Source organism: Centropristis striata, chromosome 18, assembly GCF_030273125.1.
Source record: "Centropristis striata isolate RG_2023a ecotype Rhode Island chromosome 18, C.striata_1.0, whole genome shotgun sequence".
Lineage (NCBI taxonomy): Eukaryota > Metazoa > Chordata > Actinopteri > Perciformes > Serranidae > Centropristis > Centropristis striata.
Genome location: NC_081534.1, coordinates 18647302 through 18668667, shown reverse-complemented (window position 1 = coordinate 18668667; position 21366 = coordinate 18647302). Strand labels below are relative to the sequence as shown.

Genomic DNA, 21366 nt, shown 5'->3' with positions numbered 1-21366 from the left:
TCTCTTTGAAAAGTCACATTCTGAACAGGAAAATATCTACAATGAATTAAATGTTCATCTACTTAATTCACATATTCACTTCTCTGTATTCTATTTCCTGCTGCTATCAAAACAGCCTTTTTTGACACAATGAATTGCCTTGCAGAAGCACAGTCAAGAGCCCTTACAAAGGAATGTAATGCATCAGTAGCAAGTCAGTAATATACATAATCTAAAATGAACCATTCTACATAATGTGTATATTGGAAAAAAACATGTTTTTATGCTCATACTTTTTTAACTTCAGTAAAATCTTATATGCATGACATGTGGTGTGGTATTACTACTTTAAAAATATCTGAATACTTATCTTCCAGCACCGGCAGTGGTGCTTGTGGTGCTGGTGAGCAGTGGTGGAATGTAACTAAGTACATTTACTCAAGTAGTGTACTTAAGTACAGTTTTGAGGTATGTGTACTTTACTTGAGTATTTTCATTTCATGGGACTTTATACTTCTCCTCCACTACATTTAGAGGCAAAAAATTTTACTTTTTACTCCTCTACATTTAGCTGACAGCCTTAGTTACTTTTCAGGTCAAGATTTAACATGAAAAACATGATACATTTGAAGTGACAAGACATTTTTATCAAATTGAACCACATAACAGTATATTAAGTAGTTAAAATGAGCCCTGGCTTGAGAAAGTAAATTGCTGCTTACATAATTGCATCAATAATAATAATAATAATAATAATCAAATAATATATTTGAAATATATTTGACAACCTGAGTGTGGCCATTCTGCATAACAAGTACTTTTACTTTTGATACTTTTGTACTTTCACTTCAGTAAATTTTGAATGCAGGACTTTTACTTGTAGTGGAGTAATCTCACATTGTAGTATTAATACTTTTACTTAAGGGATCTGAATATTTTTTCCACCACTGCTGGTGAGTTGAGGTGTGGGGTGGAAAAGATATCAATATTTTATCAGGAGCACCAGAATTCACTGCAACGCCCTTTACTTGCTACTCTTGATTTTATACTTCGACAACCACAACCGATCAGTTTGAATGGTGACACCATAGACTGCATGTGATGCAGTGTCCCCTCACCTGTCTAATGCGCTGTTTGCACCACATGTAGTGCCTCTGTGCTTCGTGTTATTACCATGTGCAGAGTGTCGGGATGTGCCGTGGCTCTGTGGGATGCAGGAGTCTGCGGATCAATCAGGAGAGACTGGCGCTGTGACGTCACCGCCACCGCTGTGAGGCAGAGCATCGCTGCCCATCCGTTAGCAGGCTAGCTGGGCTAACTGTGGCTAATGTCAGCTATGGTCCATCACCACAGCTGACGATTTCTAAAATAAACAACTGCTACTGGAATGACAAACACTAACAGACTGGGAGCATGGGGACGGTTTGGATTTTAGCGTAATGGTGCAACGGAGAGAGGTAAGAGCGGTCGAGAGAGGTGTTTTTAGTAAACATGCTAGTTAGTTAGCTTGTTTTAAAGACCACCAGAGCTGCCGCATTGAACGCAGTCACCTCGCCAGATTAGCTCCCTAACGGCTAATCCTCTCAAACGGCCGGTTTATGAGCATTTATGACCAGTGCTTGCCGTTGCGCTAGTCCTGCTTGTGTTATGGCACAAAGTCAAACAATGCTATCTCTTCGTGACCGTCTAGCTCTGATAGTATGCGTCTTGGAGACGTGAGGTGCTGCTGACCGTTAAAGCCGTTGAATCTGAGTTATCATGTTTCTGTCAGGCGCAAAAACATGCAGCTACATCTATTAGTGTGCAGTGTTTTTCACAGAGAAAGTTGACTTGCATTTCGTCACACTGTTAAAATAATCGCCTAAGTCATTTTTTGTCAACATTGTTGTTTTTTTTGCTTTAGTCATCTCTTCATGACGCCGGCCACCTATGGTAAAATCGCCTCCATCCTCAGTTGATCAGATCATGTGATTTTACCCCTTTAAGATAATGGCCTATGTAAAGTGTGTGACTTAAGCGGATAATTTATGCCTAAGTCAAAATAAAATGTGACTTAGGCAATTTTTTGAACATGCCTTGTGACTTAAGCAAGATATGGTAGCACTTTATTTTGAAGTTGTCTACATAAGAGTGACATGAGCGTGTCATAAACATGACATGGGATGTGTCATGAACATTAATGACACTTTGAAGTAACATTAATGCTCATGATACTTGTCATGTCATGTTTCTGACAGGCTTGTGTGACTCTTATGTAGACACCTTCAAAATAAAGTGTTACCATAACTTGCTTAAGACACACAGGCATGTTCAAAAAAATGGCTAAGTCATTTATTTCTCTTAAGTTACATAATTTACACACAGTGTTATTACTATGCCAATAGCCATCCATTGTTACATCCTTTTTGAGTGAAATGATCAATAAATGTCATATGTTACACTTTTGGTGAAGTTTTTTTGTGTTTCCTGCAAAACTTGAAAAAATGAGTAAGGTGATTATTTTAACAGGGTGATGATTTTTAAATCTGTTCCCTGTTTTCAGTGAGGAGCTTGCGTCACTGATGCCAGGTGCAGGCTGTAGCAGAGAGCACTCAGGATGAGTGGGGCTGGAGAGCACACTGACATCCTGTCAGTGGCAGACGTGGTCAGAGACAGATGGAAAGTGGTAAGAAAAATCATGTTTACACTAATTCTACCTATAAAGTGGGTGCATATATGGAAAAATAACACCTAACCCTAAAAAAAAGTGTAACAAAAGGTTTCTCAGCTGCTTTTTGTAGAATTAGATGTCCTTAATAACATACTAAAAGTTTACTAAAATCAGACCACTAGAAAGGTGTCATTTTCAAGATGGGCAGGAAGTCACCAACACTAGGCAAAGCCATATGAGAAAGGAGAAATATGCACTTACTGAAGGGAAATAGTAAAGTGTCTGTGGTGCAAGGTGCTCATGCAGGAAGGCTCACTGAAACTGCTCAGATCTTTGTGGTTGTAAATGTAATAAATAATACATAATACGAGTGAAGCTAATAAAGTTAAATTAAAGTTATGCATGTTATTCATTTTTCAGAATATATGTACTGCATACGGCCTATATTAATGAGTTGAAAATAATGTAAATACATGGCAAAAATGAACATATCTATTGGATCAAATAATCATCTAGTGATATTCTCAATAGCTTTAAATGATTCCTTGACCCAGAAAATGTATATTTTGACAGCAAGATTGACCTTCTGAATGGCTTGGAAGATATATAATGGTTCTCATAGATATTATATGGCAGCCATCTCCGATCCACAATCTTGATGAAGTGGCTCCCATCAAAAATTGAAAGTTATGGTGATAGAGAACATTTGGAAAAAATGTGGTGCTTTTGTCCGACGTGTCCCCATTATTTAGCTCAGCCACCTGACTAAAAGGAGTAATGGTCATTTTAAAGACCTGGCGATTTTGAAAATGTGACATTTCTTGGAGTCAAAAATTTAAAACTTTTAGTATGTTTTTTTTAGTACATCTGATACTACTGTAAACCACTGAGAAACCTAGATTTACTAAAGACTTTCAGTTTTTAGTCTGGGAGTGTGAAAATCTTTTGGTTTAAGCCCAGCATTAGAGAAACAGAATGAAGAGCAGTGATTTCTCCATAACCACTCTTGGTTGACAATACACATTCCTTTTCTTTTTCAGTCGAGGAAGATAGGTGGAGGAGGGTTTGGGGAGATCTACGAGGTTTTGGATCAGCTGAGCCAGGCCACTGTTGCCTTAAAGGTGGAGTCTGCTCAACAACCCAAACAGGTGCTAAAGATGGAGGTGGCTGTGCTGAAGAAGCTTCAGGGTGAGTGATGCTGTCCGCTTGTCACTAACAGAGTTACTGAAAATTACCAGCTAATTACTAAGTAAAACAGTTTCCCCCACTGTTGAGAGAAATTCTCCTTTACAGAAAGCCTTTATTGGTTAAGTTTGGGGGGAAAAAACATGTTTTGTGTTAGGGCTGGGCGATATGGACCAAAAGTCATATCCTGATGTATTTAGGCTGAATATCGAGATTTTAATATCAAAGCTCCTTAAAGTGCATATTTAAATTTAAAAAAATGTCTTAAATAAAAATAAAAATAAATAAAAATAGAAATAAGAAATAAAATAGGCCAATCTTTTTATGAAATAAATATATTTATATGAGAAAAGAATAACAAACAATACAAAATAACTAAATATGACAAACTCTAGTAAGGGCAGCATTTATATATAAAGGAAGAAAAAATTGGAACTAAATTGATATATGCGATATGGTCCAATTCCACATCACAATCAGAAATATATCGATATATATATTTTTTTATCGATATATCGCCCATGCCTAGTTTGTGTTGAAAGCTTTTTATTTTCTAGGTGTTCTAACCCCCAACATCATCATCAATTTTGTTAATTTATTTAGCAATTCCCAAACTTAATAAACACATGACATTTACCGTGTGAAATGAAGGTTTTATGTTTTGCATAAAGATCAATGTTTTTTATCCACAAAACACAGTAGGAAACCCAGGTGTATCAGAATCACACTGTAGAGCCTGTTAAATACTGCAGTGATCAAAGAAGGTGCTTTTAGTGTCTATGTTACACTGCTTTTTTGATTATTTGATTATGAGTGATTAGTTATGGCATTCTAAGGTCTGCATAATGCGCAGTATATTGTACAGTGAGTGTGTCATTGATGCGAAAGGAACCTTTTTCTGTGATTTAAGGCATCCTGCAATAAAGACCTGCTCACTGTACATTATCCCATACATAAATCAGTTTATTCACTAATGCTGAAATATATTGCAATATGTCACAAAATCAGCATTTGCAACATATTTATACCAAACATTTGTGTCTGGAATAGTGTCAATAAATATAAAAAAAATGAGAAGTATAAACACATGTGGAATACAGATTTTGTTTATTATGAAAAGCAAGGCCAGTCTACATGTTTGTATACATTTATATTTATATCTATGTTTCTTTGACAGGCAAAGACCACGTCTGTCGCTTTGTGGGCTGTGGCCGAAATGATCGGTTCAACTATGTGGTGATGGAACTACAGGTAGGATTATTACCTGTCGGTACGTTTACATGACACAGTGTTATTCAAGTGTTTGCTGCTGAAACCAAATCCCTCTGCGTTGTAAATATTTGAAGTTATTATTGTTATTTTGCACAAAAATAAGACAAAAAAGAAAAGGATAAAGAAATAACAACAAAAGGAAGGTGCAAGGCAAAAACCAAAAAGGGCTTATACAGGCTTCACAAGTTAAATTCAAAACAAGTAACTATGAAATAAATAAAAATAATTACCATAAAAATGAAGCAAAATTATAATAATATTAAGAAGTAAATTAAAACAAAAGTGTAGGAATGTGTATGTGTATACTACTTTGTGATCTGAGTAATCAGAGCCACTAAACTGCTCTTGTATGTGTTCAGAGAGGAAAACTATATTGAACTATTAAACTGATCAGTCCAGAGTATTGTTCCTCTGTATTTTAAGAAAAATTGATCGAGTCAGTCGTCTAGTATTCTACTTATGTAATTGTGAGTTGACATGGAAATATTCACTGAAAGCTTTAGGAATGGAATTTGGAATATACATATACTTAAAAATAAAAATGCATATTTGGTATATATTGATGTGAAAAATTGTCATTATCTTGGGTTTATGGAAAAGGGGAGCAGAAGGATCTAGTCGTTTTGAAAGTGTGGCAGTTCTAACAAATCTTTTCTGAACGAGATAAATACTATGGAGGTTGGAGTCATATGCACTGGCCCAAACAATGTTGCAGTATATAAGGTGTGGATAAATCAAGCTATAATATAAAGTAAGTAGACAGTTTTGATTAGGCAGGTCACGAATTTTCCTGATGACACGCTGAACACTGATTTCCTGTCTTAAGGGGAGGAATCTGGCAGACTTGCGCAGAACCATGACCCGCGGCACCTTTTCCGTCTCCACAACTTTGAGACTTGGCAAGCAGATTTTAGAGGCCATTGAAAGCATCCACTCTGTCGGCTTCCTGCACAGAGACATTAAACCCGTAAGTTGACCTGAAAGTCTCGATGGCTTGTAAATTTGTATTTGTATGAAGATCAGTTTACCCTAAACTTGTGTGTGTTTTTCTGTGCAACATTGCAGTCTAACTTTGCGATGGGAAGACTAGCCAGTACCTGCAGATGCTGCTATATGCTTGATTTCGGCTTGGCTCGTCAGTTTACCAACTCCAGTCAGGAAGTCCGTCCAGTAAGTTCTCTCTGTCAACTTCCTTCAAGCAAGGTTTTGGCTTTTTTAACAACAGTGCCCAAGGTCAATCATCGGAAAAGCTGTTTTAAAGCAAACTCTTTGAGAGGTTTGTTATTGATTTAATTCACATGACATCTTTAAACATGACTGCTGTTTGACCTTAATGACCCTCATGTGACATCATCAGTGACCATCCAAAATAGGTTTACATGCCTGGGACCGGAAAATGTCTAGAGACTTAAACAGTAGATCCAGTTGCCTTTAACACAGTATTTATATATACCTCAGAACGTATAAACTATACACTTGGTGTAAAGGCCAAACATTGTGTTATTTGTCTTTTGTTTTTACTGTTTCTTTATTATATTATATCTCTGTTCTCTTTCAGCCACGTCCTGTGGCAGGCTTCAGAGGAACTGTGCGATATGCTTCAATCAATGCTCATAAGAATAAGGTGAGCACAGACCAAACACATACATGGTTTACAAGTCTGAAATTTAAGGACTTTTAGTTTTTGAAAAATACATAAATAGACATATTTATTATGTGGAAGGATAGAAATCGAAGTTGTTTTGATATGTGTTTTCTACAATTCTACAATGTCATTCATCAGACCCTTTTTGTCCAAAGCGACGTACAAATGAGAGTTAATACAACACAAGCAAAGATGAAGTCAAGAAACATAGCAGAGTAAGTGCTAAACCGTGGGTTCAGTTTGAGTCCATTAGGACGTCAGTGCGATACTTATTGTAGTCATCTGTGTAGATAAAGAGTGAAGGTGTTCAGTAAAGAGTAGGGTCTTCAGTCTCTTCTTAAAGATTGAGAAGGACTCAGCAGATCGGAGGGAGTTTGGAAGTTGGTTCCACCACCGGGGCACTACAGAGGAGAAGAGTCTGGTTTGAGACGTAGAGCCCTTCAGTGGCGGAGGAGCCAGACGTCTTTCACTAGAAGAGTGTAGTGAGTGGAAGGGTTTGTGGACCTGAACAAAGGAGTTCAGATAAGCAGGGGCTGTGCCTGTTGCTATTTTTTAGGCAAGAGACAAGGCTTTGAATTTCTTGTTTGGCTATGTTCTGTCTGCATGGGTGTTTCCAGCAGTTGCGTCATTGTTTCACACGCCACCTGCCTCGAAAGCGCAACAATCACGTGCATGCATGAGTTGAATGATGCAGGTTAAATGGTGGCGAGCGAGCACAAAAGCGAACCTTCAGCCATGCATGGAAAGTGTAAATTCCAGGAATTGTGGCTCACCAAAGACATTTACAAAGACCGGCTTGTTAAAGATTATCCTCGTGGTCCAATGCAGAGCCTGCAGCAAATAAAAATTCACGTCATAGGAGAAGCAATTTCTCACTCTTGTAACTGTAATTAACCTTGATCCGTGTCTTAAACTATGGATCCCTAAATTTGAGGGAATTTGGCGATGGTGAGACCATTGTACATAAGCTGCTATTCCTGCTTATATTTCCCTTGAAATAATTCACATTTGTGAATCCTAATTTGTAGGAGATGGGTCGTCATGACGACCTGTGGTCCCTCTTCTACATGCTGGTTGAATTCATGGTTGGTCAGCTTCCCTGGAGGAAAATCAAAGACAAAGTAAGCCTCTATACATTAGTCAGTGTCAATTTGTAATGTACTGCATGTGTATCTATTTACACTCCTATTTTTTCCTCTCTGCTCTCAGGAACAAGTAGGAAACCTAAAAGAGACATATGACCACCGACTCATGCTCAAGCACCTTCCCTCTGAGTTTAGTACCTTCCTGGACCACATCTTGACGTTGGACTACTTCACTAAGCCAGACTATCAGGTTGACTGTCTCTTCTTTGTCATATTTTGCACACACACTGTTTATTCCCCCGCCGGCTGTCAAACGCTGACGCCTGTGGTTTCTCTTTGACAGCTTCTGATGTCAGTGTTCGAGAACGCTATGAAGAGCCACAACGTGCTGGAGAATGACCCTTATGACTGGGAGAAATGTGATTCGGAGGATATGCTGACCATCACTGCCGCAACAACCACTGCTCAGCAGCTCACTCGCCTCACACCGGCATACTTAGGGTATTTAAAGCTAAAGAAAGCTCCATCACTATTGACATATAGCCATTATTTCTTTTAAGTGCTGTCCTCTTGTGCACTTTCACTTTAGCTTTTCAAAACTTCCTTCACACTCTGTTGGATATGTGTTAAAGTATATAGCTGCAGCTTTTTTTAGACTCAAATTCTGCACAGTCAGAGATTCCTGAGAAAATCGCCTGCTCTAAATTGTGCTGTGGAACCGAGCTGCAGGGTGACCTTCCCTCTCCTCCACAGCATGGCCAATGCTTCAGTGCTGCCGGGCGAGCTGCAGAGGGAGAACACTGAGGATGTCCTGCAAGGGGAGCGCCTCAGCGATGCCGACAACTGCCCCCCCATCCCCACGCCGACCACCCCCGGTGGAGATGTGTGGGAAGAGATGGACCGCAACCGAAACCATAAACACGCCCAGCCGATGATCAGAAAGGTCAGGGCAATGTAGTTCACTGTAAATGCCAAGTGGAATGTTCTGACCTACTGGTGAAATACTATTCTACTGTAACTGCTGCTCTTCCTGTGCATCAGACTACAGTTTATCTGCACTGCAGTGGATGTCATGCATAAAAACTCTCTCTAAGACTACACTGACTTTGCCTGGAGACACGATAATAGCTTACCCCATGCTCACCTCTATTACTACACCTGCTCCTCCTGGATTTCAATTGAAACCAGTGGTGGAATGTAATTTAGTACATTTACTCAAGTAATGTACTTAAGTATAATTTTGAGGTACTTGCACTTTACTTGAGTATTTCCATTTTATGCAACGTTATACTTCTACTTCACTACATTTTAAGACCAATATTGTACTTTTTACTCCACTACATTTAGCTGACAGCTTTAGTTACTTTTCAGGAGATTTAACATAAAAAAACATGATCAATTTAAAGTGATTATGCATATTTTCTTTTAATTAGACCTCATAACAGTATATTAACTAGTTACAATGAGCCCTACATTGACAGCAGTGAGACACTGCCTACATAAATGTATCAATATTAATGATCTATTAATACATTTTGAACATATAAAACAATCTGAGTGGATCCATTATGCATAATGAGTACTTTAACTTTTGATACTTTAAGTCCATTTTGATTCTGATACTTTTGTACTTTTACTTCAGTAAATTTTGAATGCAGAACTTTTACTTGTAGTAAAGTAATTCTGCAGTGCGGTATCAGTACTTTTACTGAAATAATGGACCTGAGTACTTCTTCCACCACTGATTGAAACCTACTACTGCCTCCCTATCAAAGGGCACCTGTCATGCTTAGTTTCTGTCATATATATAATTTTACAATATCAGATGTTCATATTAAATGTGGTGTCAAATAATGAAGTAAAAGTAACATCCCTGTGAGCAAAAATCTGAGGTTTTGGAGTGTTCTCAATGCTCACTATTTTCTACTTTTGCCTCAAACTGATTTGAGCTTGTGATGGATATTTATATATCACATGTCCTGACTGCACTTATGGTTGTACAGAGACGCTGAGAGCACAGATACTGGAGTCCTGGAACTGCTGACCAATAAGAGCAGACAGGGCCTTTTGAGGAGGCAAGTTTAAATGGAGGCGTGCTTACAGTGGAGCGTCTCAGACAGAGGTTGAATAGAGGTGCAGCAGCCATGGGCAGTTTCAACAATAATGCATGTTAACATAGTAGTACAATTGCAAAACACAAGTATGAAGCTGAAAATGTTAGTAATTAAATGGATGTTTTTGCCACAGCTTCTTTCTGGGGATACAAATGCAATATTTACTTTTTTGTCATTCATTCTCCTCAGGTGGTGAGTGAGGATGAACACAGTCAGAACCAGGGGAACCAGAGTCCCAACACCGGCTCCATGCAGAGTTCCCCTAGACGGGTGCGATCAGAGACCATGTTCCTGGAGCGGGCCGCGCCGCTGCTCCGGAGGATGAGACACAGTCAGAGCTTGGCGTTTGAAAAGAGGCTCGCACCTGAACCCAAGCCCACCATCGAACGCTTCCTTGAGGCCTAGTAAGTACTCAATACAATTAATTATAAAACGGATGGCTCGAATCAAGCAATCTGATTGATTGTTAGCCGCGGTATAAATCCCATATACCACGGCTATGACGTCTAATTCCTTGTCACAATACTCTAGCACTCCGCTTTCTTCTTTTATACGAGGTGCTTGGGACTTCCTGCCGTTACTAAGCAACTAGGGCTGGGCGATATATTGACATAAAAAAATATATCTATATATTTTTAAAGGTGATATGGATTAGACCATAACGCATATATCGATATAGTTCAAACTTGCGCAAATATACATAAAAATCACTTACAGGATTAAAATTCAGAAAATAAATATAATATTTGATATTTATGATTAGGATTGGTGTTGATTTAAAAAAAACAAACCATGAAACAAGAAAATAATATTAATGTAGAATATTTCTAAAGCTTGATTTTGGAAAGCACTTGGTTGTATGAGTGTGTTCAAGTGAAACCAGAGTCAAATTTATTTTTTAAGATATTTTTTTAATTAAATTTGCACTTTATGGAGCTTTGATTTTTAAAAAAAAAGGTTCTCCTGTTATGCAGTATTTATGTTCACTAAAATAAATGGTTTCAATAAAACTACTTGTGACATGTCATATTTGGCTTTGACTTTGACTGAACATTTGCTCTCACTTTACGATAAAAAATATTGGGATATGCCTAAATATATCGGAATATGACTTTTGATCCATATCGCCCAGCCCTATAAGCAACCAAAACAGCTTGTCTCTTTAATCTCCCATTAGTATCAAACTGGTTTTCTAGGGTACAAAATGGATACATTTATGGTCAACTTGGACCTCAGTGGTGGCCTAACTATGGACTTAATAAATGGAGAGAGACCCTCCGAAAATCTATATCCTTTCAAGTCTTTGTTTGTGTATCAGTGAATGTTCTTCAGACAGAAATCTCCTGTCAGTGTCTCGGCCGTCACCAGTTCAGCACCACAGACATCTTCGAGAAGCGCCAATTTACCTTATATGATCACATGTGACAAATTGTAGTGGACACTGGACATAATTCACCATGCTGTGTAATTTATTCAGCTATATATGCTGAGTGTCCCTACATCATAAGGACGCTGTCTCTTTTAGGGAGCATCTTCATTGTTTATATTCCGGGTGTTCACACGTGTTTGGAAATGAATGAATACATTATAGGACACACCGCTGCGCTGTCGCAGTGAGGAATCGGCTCTGAAACTTAATTTATCGCAATTTCCACACTAGTGGCCCTTACGTTTTTCTACTAGATCATTCCAGAGACATCAGGAACGCTGTTTCTCTGAAGCTCCCGGTGTTCTGGGAATTGTCTGCTTCAGCTTGGTTTCGCACTGCGAGAGATTATCGCGGTTACCAAGTATTATTATGTAGTGTCGGCCGCTCAAACATTACTGACTGATTGATAACACAGTCAATCAGGTTATTTTGGAGAAACTAGAACTCACCGTCATACCTTCGATATCTTGTTTCAGCTTGGGCAAACAGCGTCCTGTCCTCTCTCAAGTCGGGGAGAAATCCATTCCTGAGAGGGTCCGCGGGCAGCATCCATCCTGTAACGAGGAAGACTCCGGCACAGCCACGCCTGACCAGGAGGAGGCGGCAGCAAGCAGCGGCTTTGTGGCCGTAAACCTCAGTCCCGTACCCCAAGAGGGAGACTCTCAGGAGTGGGTGATGCTGGAGCTCGAGCAAGGCAGCGGCTCTGGAGCCACCAAGCCTCCAGGAGAAGCCCCGCAGGAGGACAAGCCTCGGACACACAAGGCCCCTGAGGCTGGAGACCAGTCCTCTGAGCCGCAGGACGGCCAGTCCACATTGGTGCCGAGCAGTCCTGTCCTGTCCCAGATGTCCATGCCCGGCACCTGGTTACTGGGCCACAGAAGACTGCCGGGGATGCTGGGACAAATGCCCTCCGTCATTATGGGAAGATCCCAGATGGACCAGGTAGGGCGCACCTAGCATCTGCTGAGTTCAAAGCAGCATTGTGAAATAATAAAATGAGTTTTATATAATCTCAGGTTCTTCTTACTTGCATGTTCTGGAGATTTTCACCATTTTACCGTGTTCTCATCAGCAGATAGAATTCAGCTGTGTCTTCCTCTGTATAAGAACCACAGGAAATTCTTGTAAGAAAAAACAAAAAACATCTAAATTTAAAAACATAAGAACCTAAAATTAACATATACAATACAGTGAATGATTAAGAATATATAATATACAGTATATAAAGATGTCACTCACATGTGCTGTGGACTATAAATAGTAATGTAAAAAAAACAATTCATATAAAAAAAGTTATTGTATAATAGTATAAAATCTCTTGGGTATGGTATATAATGCAAAAATAAACCAATCCAATCAATTCAACTCATTTCAGCTAATAGGAGATATACACTTTTTGTTTGTATCTATTACTAGATGGTAGTGACCTACTACAAATATATAAGACAAAAACAATGGCGCTTAACATAGCCAGCTAGCTGTATCTTTTAAAGAAAGCCTACTTGGCAGAAATCCAGAGTTCGGAGCTGATCTCTTCCAGGCGTTGTTTTTCTAAGTGTGCTTTAAAATATTGTCCATGAATCTTATACATGCTTTATTAAAACTCGTAAGGCACTGAGGTTCCCCTCATTTACAGCGACAACGAGTACATTCTCTCATCACCCTGGCTCTGACCTGTTTGACCTGTTGCCCTCAGGGAAGCGCTACAGGTGCATCAGGTCCAAAACAAACAGATTCAAAAACTGTTTCTTCCCAAAAGCAATAACCACCCTGAACTCTCATGCACTGATTTCATACATGGACACAGACTCTCTTACTGTGCAATATTTTTTTTAAATGTACAATACCTAGCAATGTGCAATATTTGTCCTTCAATGTGCAATGTATTTATAGATAACACTGTATAGCATCATATCTGCTTTGGGAAAATGAAGACTGTGCACCTCACCTCACTTTTTTTGCCCATGTTTATATTATATCATATATATTTTCTTTACATTTACTTTCCTATGTTTATATTGTATATTTGATATATATTTTATTTACTGTCGCACTGCTTTTTGGAGTCAGCTTTTAATCTCATTGTACATGCATATAGTGACAATTTACACTACATTTTAGATTTATGATTTATTTTTATTTTGTTGAACGTTTTTTATTATTTATACAGACCAAAGATCATATTTTCAATATATTTTTCAGTATTTTGTAATATCGTCAAGAATATTGTTATCACAAAAATACCCTGAAATATCGTGATATTCTTTTAGGGCCATATCGCCCATAATGCAGCATAAGCATCGTGTTGCTTCAATTTGAGTTCTGTTGCCAAACGTAGATGTCCAAAGTTTTCATGATTCATAGGCGCCCCAACAACTGAGATATACTATTGACAAAGATCGACCATGACTTTTTTGTTTTCTCCATATTTTGGACATCCTATAATATTGTGTTTTTCTGCCATTTCCTAATAAATTATGTGATAATAGATATCAACAGGCAGAGATAATTGGGCTATTTTTTAACATTTTTAGGCATTTTAAGATGTGACAATTTTTGACAGAAATCAACATGCACGACTTTTTTGTTTTCTTTTGGACATCCTATAATATTGTGTTTTTCTGTCATTTCCCCCCATATTTTCGTCTATGTATCAACAGAGTGTAATACACCAATTTTCGACATTTTTAAGCAATTTAAAATTTGACATTTTTTTGACAAAAATGTAGATATTTAGATGCGTAGATATGCAAAATATGGTGGGGTTGTTTTTTTTTTTTTTGTTTTTACAAAATTTTAGATTGGATGGTATTCTTTAATACTCCAAATGTTTGTGGAACAACTTTGGACTTTTCAACATCAAACCCCCTAACAGTCCTTTCACTCTTCTCAGTCTTCTAGCACTGGGCTGCAGTCGCCTGTACAGGAGAGGAGTGATGCAATACCACTAGAGGCACCATCTGGTGAATCTGAACAACTTCCAAAGGAAATCTTAAAAGATGAAGGGAGGTTGGAGTTAGCTCCAGTGCCAAGCTCGGCCAAAGGCCCCGCTGCTCATCTGACGAACGACAGAGACCCAGAGAGTGATTCTGGTCTGCCGGATCGCTCCTCAGAGCCCAATCAGCAGCCTCAAGCTGACACAGCAGGAGGCGCTATGGAGAGCGCCGTCACCGTCTCCTCCTCTCCACCCCCGGCGCAGCTCAGGAGAAGAGACTCTCCCTCGTCCCCGAGATTGAGTAAAATCCCAGTACGAGACCCAAACAACCCCCTGGACTCTCCGAGCAGGGACCTCAACATGGAGAGGCGTCATCGCTGGAGTAGTCCGGTCCCCGGCTCCCCCACCCACTCGCCCTCTCCGTCTCTGTCCTGTGACAACCTGCCTTGTGCTTTGCCGAGAGACAGGCTGCTGTCAGAGCGAGGCTCCAGGTCCGACTGTGCAGCAGAAGACCCTCTCTCTCTGTCCTTGTCATCAGGTAGTAAAAGTAAGATCCCACGTCCTGTGAGCGCCACCTTTATACCCGAGCAACTCACGAGCAGGTTCCTGCCTCGACCACCTCCTGGGAAACCTCCAATCCGCCCGTGTGTGGACAACAGGTATGACGCTGTGAAGGTGTTTTAAAATTAGCCACATTAATCAGAGTTGAGTGAGTTAATTTGTCACTTTTTGTTCGGTGGTAAATATAGAGGTTATTTCAGTCCTGGTTGATTTGGGGACACCCATGGGTACTTGTAATACTGTAATTTAATACTACAGCAAATACTCAAACAGTTACTATATCAGAAATATTACAGCAGAGGAACAGTTGTATGTTTTCACAGTGCCTCCTGTTGCTTTTTCTGAGCTTTTACACATCAAAGAACAGTGTCAATCAATCAATCCTGTTGTGTGGAATAGATGGAGGCCTATTCAAAACATAAACTATTGAGGGGGTTACAAGCTACACCTATACTTATGAGAATTATTAAACAACAATACAGAGGCTCCATAGTCTGAACCTAGATAACAAACTTCATTACTCCTTTATACCTTGACAGAGGCAGGAAATACCAGCTATATCCTTCTGTTTTTACCTTTCACAATAAAAGCCCTGGACTTATAAACTGGGCGATTATTTCCCACAAGGGACGCAAATGCACTCAAAGCATTCAGCCAGTGGTGGAAAAAGTATTCAGAAAAGTATCAGCATCAAAATGTACTGAAAGTATCAAAAGTAAAAGTACTCGTTATGCAGAATGGACCAACTCAGATTGTTATATATATTCAAAATATATTATTAGATTAGTTGTATTGATGCTTTTATGTAAGCAGTGTTTTAATTTTGTAAAGACGGGGCTCGTTTTAACTACTTCATATACTGTAATTAAACGGCATATGACATTTTTTTTAAACAAATGTCTAATATCTTTAAATGTATCATGTTTTTCATGTTTAATCTTAACCCAAAAATTAACTAGTAACTAAAGCTGTCAGCTAAATGTAAAGGAGTAAAAAGTACAATATTTGCCTCAAAATGTAATGGAGTAGAAGTATAAAGTTACATAAAATAGAAATACTGAAATAAAGTACAAGTATGTCAAAATTGTATTTAAGTACAGTTCTTGAGTAAATGTACTTAGTTACATTCCACTACTGCATTTAGCTCCATGTATGTGAAAACGTACATGGCAATAAAAAGGATTTTGATTTAAAGGAAACTTGATAAAATAGCTTTCAGTAGCTCAGGGCATACAACAGCAGACAACCTCAGACAGACTGCTGTACACGGTTCTAGGTCAACAGGATCATGGTGATTGGTCCTCTGCTTGTACAAATTTATTTGAAACATTATTGCAAAAGTGTTGCATCTGTTGCAAATTTGCATCACTGCAGGTATGAATAGTTTTAATGCAAAATATTCACAAGTGAGTATTTTGCATTTTTGTGTTGTTTATTAGTCACAATGTCACAAGGCAAAGGCCTTAACGCACTTATGTTGCCGTAAAGATGTTAGTCAGTAATAAGGCTTTGTCATTGTTCCACGAGCAACTGCGATCTAATGTTATGCAATACCTTGCCATCCTCACTTCTGCTCGGTTTGTTGTTTTTATTTTATCTAATGTTTTTTGCTGTGTTTGTAAGGTGACCTTGAGTGACGTGAAAGGGGCCCATAAATAAAATGTATTATTATTATTATTATTATTAACAGGAGATCTAATCTTAGTGAGGAGTTGGAGATGTGTCACCTGAAACAGTTCAATGTGACAGCTCTATTGTATGACATTCCTTGGCTTCAAGGCTAACTTGAAAGAGATAAAATTACAAACAGCAATACTTCCTGTAAATTCCTTGTGCATAGATAGCCAATGTCAATCCAGACTACACCACTAACAATGAAGGGGGCGGGGGTGGGGGTGGGGTTGGGGGTAGTATTAGTTTGAAGGAACAATGAAAAATGTAAATGTAAATATATCAGAAGTCACTTACTGAAAAATAGACAGTCTATATTAAAACATGGTTTAATTTCATTTGAATGTTAAGGTTTATAACTTAAATGTCTCTTCACAGAAAGTTTTGAGGAGGTGGAATCAAACTCCAGAAATCATCGTCATCATATCGTCTTGTGTTCTTTTCCCCAGACGACGGCGGTTAAGAGTGCGGGCCAGCAGCACTAGTGACGCAGACTTCCTCGCCAGTCTGACTCAGCTGATGCAGGACCGAAGCGGGATGCTCTTCAGCCCCCCGCCTCGCCCTCGCAGCTCCTCCTCCTCCCTGCAGCGCTCGCTAAGTTCCTCCCCCTCCCGCCAGGAGCTCCGGGAGGGTGGAGTCCTGCAGGGACGCAGCCGCTCTCCATCCAGCTTCTCCGGCTCCCCTCCTCCTCGGCACGCTCACCCACACGACAGGTCCGTAGGGCAGGTGCAGTGGGGCCACAGCTCCAGGGGGAGGGGTCTGATCCAGGAGGGAAAAGGCTCCGGCAAAGTGAGTCGATGACTGTATTTGACACATAAGTGACTGATTCGGGTGGTGCAACTGTAGCGAGAGGCTGTTTCACATCCAGTCGCTGATAGCATGTGTAAATACGGTATTTACTCAAGGGAATGTACTGTATGTAATGTAAAATGTATAAATTGTATTTATTTATTTATTCATTTGTTGGATGTGTCTCTCAGAATACTTGACAATGTGGCTTGATACCTGCAGTTGAAACAAAAAGGTTGAGGAAACCTTGAGATTGCCAACTCTTACCTCTCATTTCACTCCTCTCTTAACTCTCCATATAGGCCTAATACGAGACCAAAAAGATAATGTTTAATACTCGAGGGATGTAAAAATGAAGCTTATTGTAGATATGTACCATGAGGAAAATAGCAAACACTAATAGAAACCATGTACTCACGTTAAGAACACTAATAGTAAATAAGACTGCGCAGTATACGAACATCAGCATTCATGTACAGAACCAGGGCATGCTGCCCCATATCGACCTCACTCCTGTAAAACTTAAATTAATTATTCTATGTGACAATGAATTGCTCATTTGGCATATCACAGTGTAGTAGTGTGCTTTTACTTTGCTAGGAAATATTTGTCATGCAAAAGGCATCCGCATAATAGAATGTACATGTAAGTGCACTCATATTTAAGTATTGTAAAAGTGCATGAGTATCATTTGCAATTGATTTTTTTTATTTTTGTTCATTTGTACAAGACATCAGTATTTTTATTGAACTGCTTTTGATCAAAATACATCATAATGTAGACCAGCAATGATGTGCAATTTTATTTCTTACACCAAGTAGATGGTAAAGGAAGAAAACTGATAAAAGTGGAACCTGTTCATTATGTCTGGTTGTTGTTGCATTTTATTTTTATTGCGTTTTAATTGTATTATATGCAGTATTTTGCTAAAAGAAAATATAAATTAAAAAACAAATCCATGCAGGCTGTTCTCACTCCCAGGTTGTCAAATACTGTATGAATTTCATGAATGAATACATGAATTTCATACATGTCACATTATTGTTGGCTTCATTCTATTTACCCTGTTGAGGTCAGCAGTGAACTTCCAATTTCAAGCAACTTCAAAACTAAGTTCTTAACTGTGAAGATTGTCTTCCCCAAATTTGGACTGCACAGCAGTTGAGTTTGGAGCTTAAAATGATCAAAACACAACAGTCACAGTTTGGTGGCTATGAGACATGCTATTTTGGGGCAAGCTTTTTGGCAATATAAATAACTTTGAAGCATATAAACAGTTAAATATACTTTATCTGCTTATATAAAATATATTTTACAAATGATAGCAATCTTTGGATAATAAAAAATATGTAATTTCTAGCTAGCTCCCTTATTTTGTCATTCTGTCATTCTGCAACATTACATTTGTGTCGGGCAGTAAATTAATGAAGCAGACGGTAATAAAATGTAGTAGTAAAAAATGTTTATTTACAGTGCATCATCAATTCACACAGAATATTTGTTGTTGTAATGATAGTACAAAGTTATATGTCCTGCTCAACTGATCTCAGCATACAGTAGTCTATAAACAGACAAGGATTTAAAATACTGATTATATAATTGAAGATGTGCGTAAAAATGTTGGTTGTAGGACTTTTTAAAAAAAAAGGGTTGAAGCCCCGAAACCAGGAGCCAGCAACACGTCCGTGGTGGTGACACACGGTCTAAAAAGTGAATCATGACCTCAAGGTTTGAGGTCTAGAAGAGAGGTGCAGCCTGTCTGGGGTCATCTGGTAACACACTGATGGAGTCCTCTGCCTTTCCACACAGCATGCAGAGCATCGTGTACTCCTGGACAACACACAACAGACTTTACATGCAAACTGAAAGACTATACAGTGGCAACAACTACCCAAGAAAGCTGTTCCTCATTAAAAAAATTGAGTTAGTTATGGTCAATAAACAGGTGTAGAGATATCTTACCTGGTATTCATCAACAACAGAGAAAGTGTATTCATGTCTGGCAATGACATGGTCACAATTTTTGCAAACATCTGGAAGGAGAAACGGACAACAGTGGATTATTTTAAAAGCTTTTTAATTGCTGTGGATGCTTAAAAAACAGATTCTGGTAATTCTTTCTTCTTCACAAGACCCTTTAATGGAATATCCAACCCAATCCAATCCACTTTATTTATATAGCACATTTATAACAAACACAAGGTTTCCAAAGTGCTGCACAAAAATATAAACACAATAAAAGCACGATAAAAAAGATAAGTAGAAAATAAAACGATAACATAACATAAGATTAAAAAAGAATAAAAATATGATTTAAAAAATAAAATGCACCGCCCTGAATACACTATATGGCCATTTAAAGCCTTTCAGACATATTAAGATGCTTCTATTACAACCTCTACCACTCTTTAAAGGCTTTCCCTAAGATTTGCTTTGCAGAAGTGGTCCACAGGCAAACAAGTTGAGTCTAGTTGAGGCTTGAGTCTGGTTAAGTATGTATCTGGAGGCTTTTTTCCACTACAATGAAAACTGGTTGGTAAAAAGGAGAAGCAGAAGAATAATGACTAACGGTCATATGTGACGATCTCCTCTCCATCTTCATCCTCTGTGGCTTTATTGCTGATCAGCACAAAGTCCCTCTGATGGCAGTTAGCGCAGCCCACATAGTTCATCAGGTAAGAGCCGTTCTCCAGACAGGTGTTCCCCTGAGCAGGAAATACCATCACATTTAAAGGGACAGTACACTCCGAAATTAAAACAAAACACATATTTTTCCTGTTTCTTTTACTGCTATATACTCATCATTATTGTATGGGTGTGAGTTGTAGAGTGGAGCTACTGGCTGTAGAGATGTCTACCATCTCTTGAATATTCAGTCAAAGCCAAATATGACATATGTCACAAGTAGTTTTATTGAAACCGTTTATTTAAGTGAGCATAAATACTGCATACCAACAGGAGTACCTCTTTTTAAAAATCAAAGCACATTTAAATAAATACATGAAAAAAAATCTTAAATAGAAATAGCCTATGAAATTAAATAGGCCACTCTTTTTCTGAAATAAATATATTTATATGAGAAACGAATAACGAACCGAACGAATTTATATATAAAGAAAGAAAAAAATTGAACTATATCGTTATATGCGATGTGGTCTAATTCCATATCACATTTAAAAATATATAGATATATTTTTTATATCGATATATTTCGCCCAGCCCTACTATATCATATATATATATATATATATATATATATATATATATATATATATATATATATATATACACACATCTCTATTGTATTGGTGTGAGCTGTAGAGTGGAGCTACTGGCTGTAGAGGAGTCTGCCATCTCTTGAATATAATGGAGTATATTTGTGTGCTGTAACTAAAAATAGTTCACAGACTACTGTTTCTGGGTGGGTTTTTCTTTTTTGGCACTTTACACCACAAACCGAGTGCCATCTGGTCCTATTGCATTTTAGAAAAGGCAGACTCTAAGGCTCCAACACTGCAACGCCAAAACAATCAAGATTGACACATACAGTACAGGTAAGGGGGGATAGGGGGGATGTATTTTTGATTTTGAGGTGAAATACCCCTTTAACTCTTTGCTTTTTCGGTGGCGCCCTGAATTTTATACTTAAGCATTTTAACATATTTTGAGGTCTTTGGATAATCTAACTTTACATAAATTAACGTTACCCACAGCTAACTAGTTTGATTAGCTGTAACATCATTATATCACGTTATAATTTATCAGCTTTTAACGTAAGCGTTAGTGTCCTAACTAGTTAACAGTCAGCGTGACTTACCCGGTCCGGGTACTCTTTTTGCACACATCCGTTACACATTTTAAATTGAAATTATTTTTTAACTCGATAAAACGCTGCAAACATCCAACAACCAGCTTTTCTTTTCCTTTTTTTGGCAGAAACTCCTCTTCCGCACGAAACGATGGTCCCTGCGGCTAAGTAGAGCTATAAAACATCTGCATACGCGGACATCGCTGCAAAAAATACCCAAATCTCTCTCATCCGGTTGTTTTG

The 21366-nt window shown here is 38.4% G+C and overlaps 2 protein-coding genes across 2 annotated transcripts; one reads left to right on the top strand and one right to left on the bottom strand.

Moving 5' to 3' along the window:
• The first annotated feature begins 1119 nt into the window (after positions 1-1119).
• On the top strand, positions 1120-18181 carry ttbk2b (tau tubulin kinase 2b). The gene is made up of 15 exons (XM_059357005.1): positions 1120-1436; positions 2522-2644; positions 3670-3817; positions 4992-5065; positions 5913-6053; positions 6152-6256; positions 6645-6710; positions 7760-7852; positions 7941-8066; positions 8160-8317; positions 8570-8759; positions 10120-10334; positions 11836-12301; positions 14253-14953; positions 16976-18181. Exons 2-15 carry the CDS (start codon positions 2576-2578, stop codon positions 17325-17327), a joined length of 2904 nt encoding a protein of 967 aa, XP_059212988.1. The 5' UTR covers positions 1120-1436; positions 2522-2575; the 3' UTR covers positions 17328-18181.
• A 576-nt stretch (positions 18182-18757) lies between these two features.
• Positions 18758-21365, bottom strand: churc1 (churchill domain containing 1). The gene is made up of 4 exons (XM_059355801.1): positions 21133-21365; positions 19885-20020; positions 19278-19348; positions 18758-19145 (listed from the first exon to the last, which is right to left on the bottom strand). Exons 1-4 carry the CDS (start codon positions 21169-21171, stop codon positions 19053-19055), a joined length of 339 nt encoding a protein of 112 aa, XP_059211784.1. The 5' UTR covers positions 21172-21365; the 3' UTR covers positions 18758-19052.
• Position 21366: the final 1 nt, after the last annotated feature.

Excerpts from the sequence above, each read along its gene's own strand:
- ttbk2b (XM_059357005.1), top strand. The coding sequence starts at position 2,576 with ATGAGTGGGGCTGGAGAGCACACTGACATCCTGTCAGTGGCAGACGTG. Across the intron at positions 6,054-6,151 it reads TGCACAGAGACATTAAACCC|TCTAACTTTGCGATGGGAAG; the intron begins GTAAGTTGACCT and ends GCAACATTGCAG. Across the intron at positions 12,302-14,252 it reads GAAGATCCCAGATGGACCAG|TCTTCTAGCACTGGGCTGCA; the intron begins GTAGGGCGCACC and ends CACTCTTCTCAG.
- churc1 (XM_059355801.1), bottom strand. The coding sequence starts at position 21,171 with ATGTGTAACGGATGTGTGCAAAAAGAGTACCCGGACCGG. Across the intron at positions 20,021-21,132 it reads AAAAAGAGTACCCGGACCGG|GGGAACACCTGTCTGGAGAA; the intron begins GTAAGTCACGCT and ends TTTCCTGCTCAG. Across the intron at positions 19,146-19,277 it reads CTGTTGTTGATGAATACCAG|GAGTACACGATGCTCTGCAT; the intron begins GTAAGATATCTC and ends TGTGTTGTCCAG.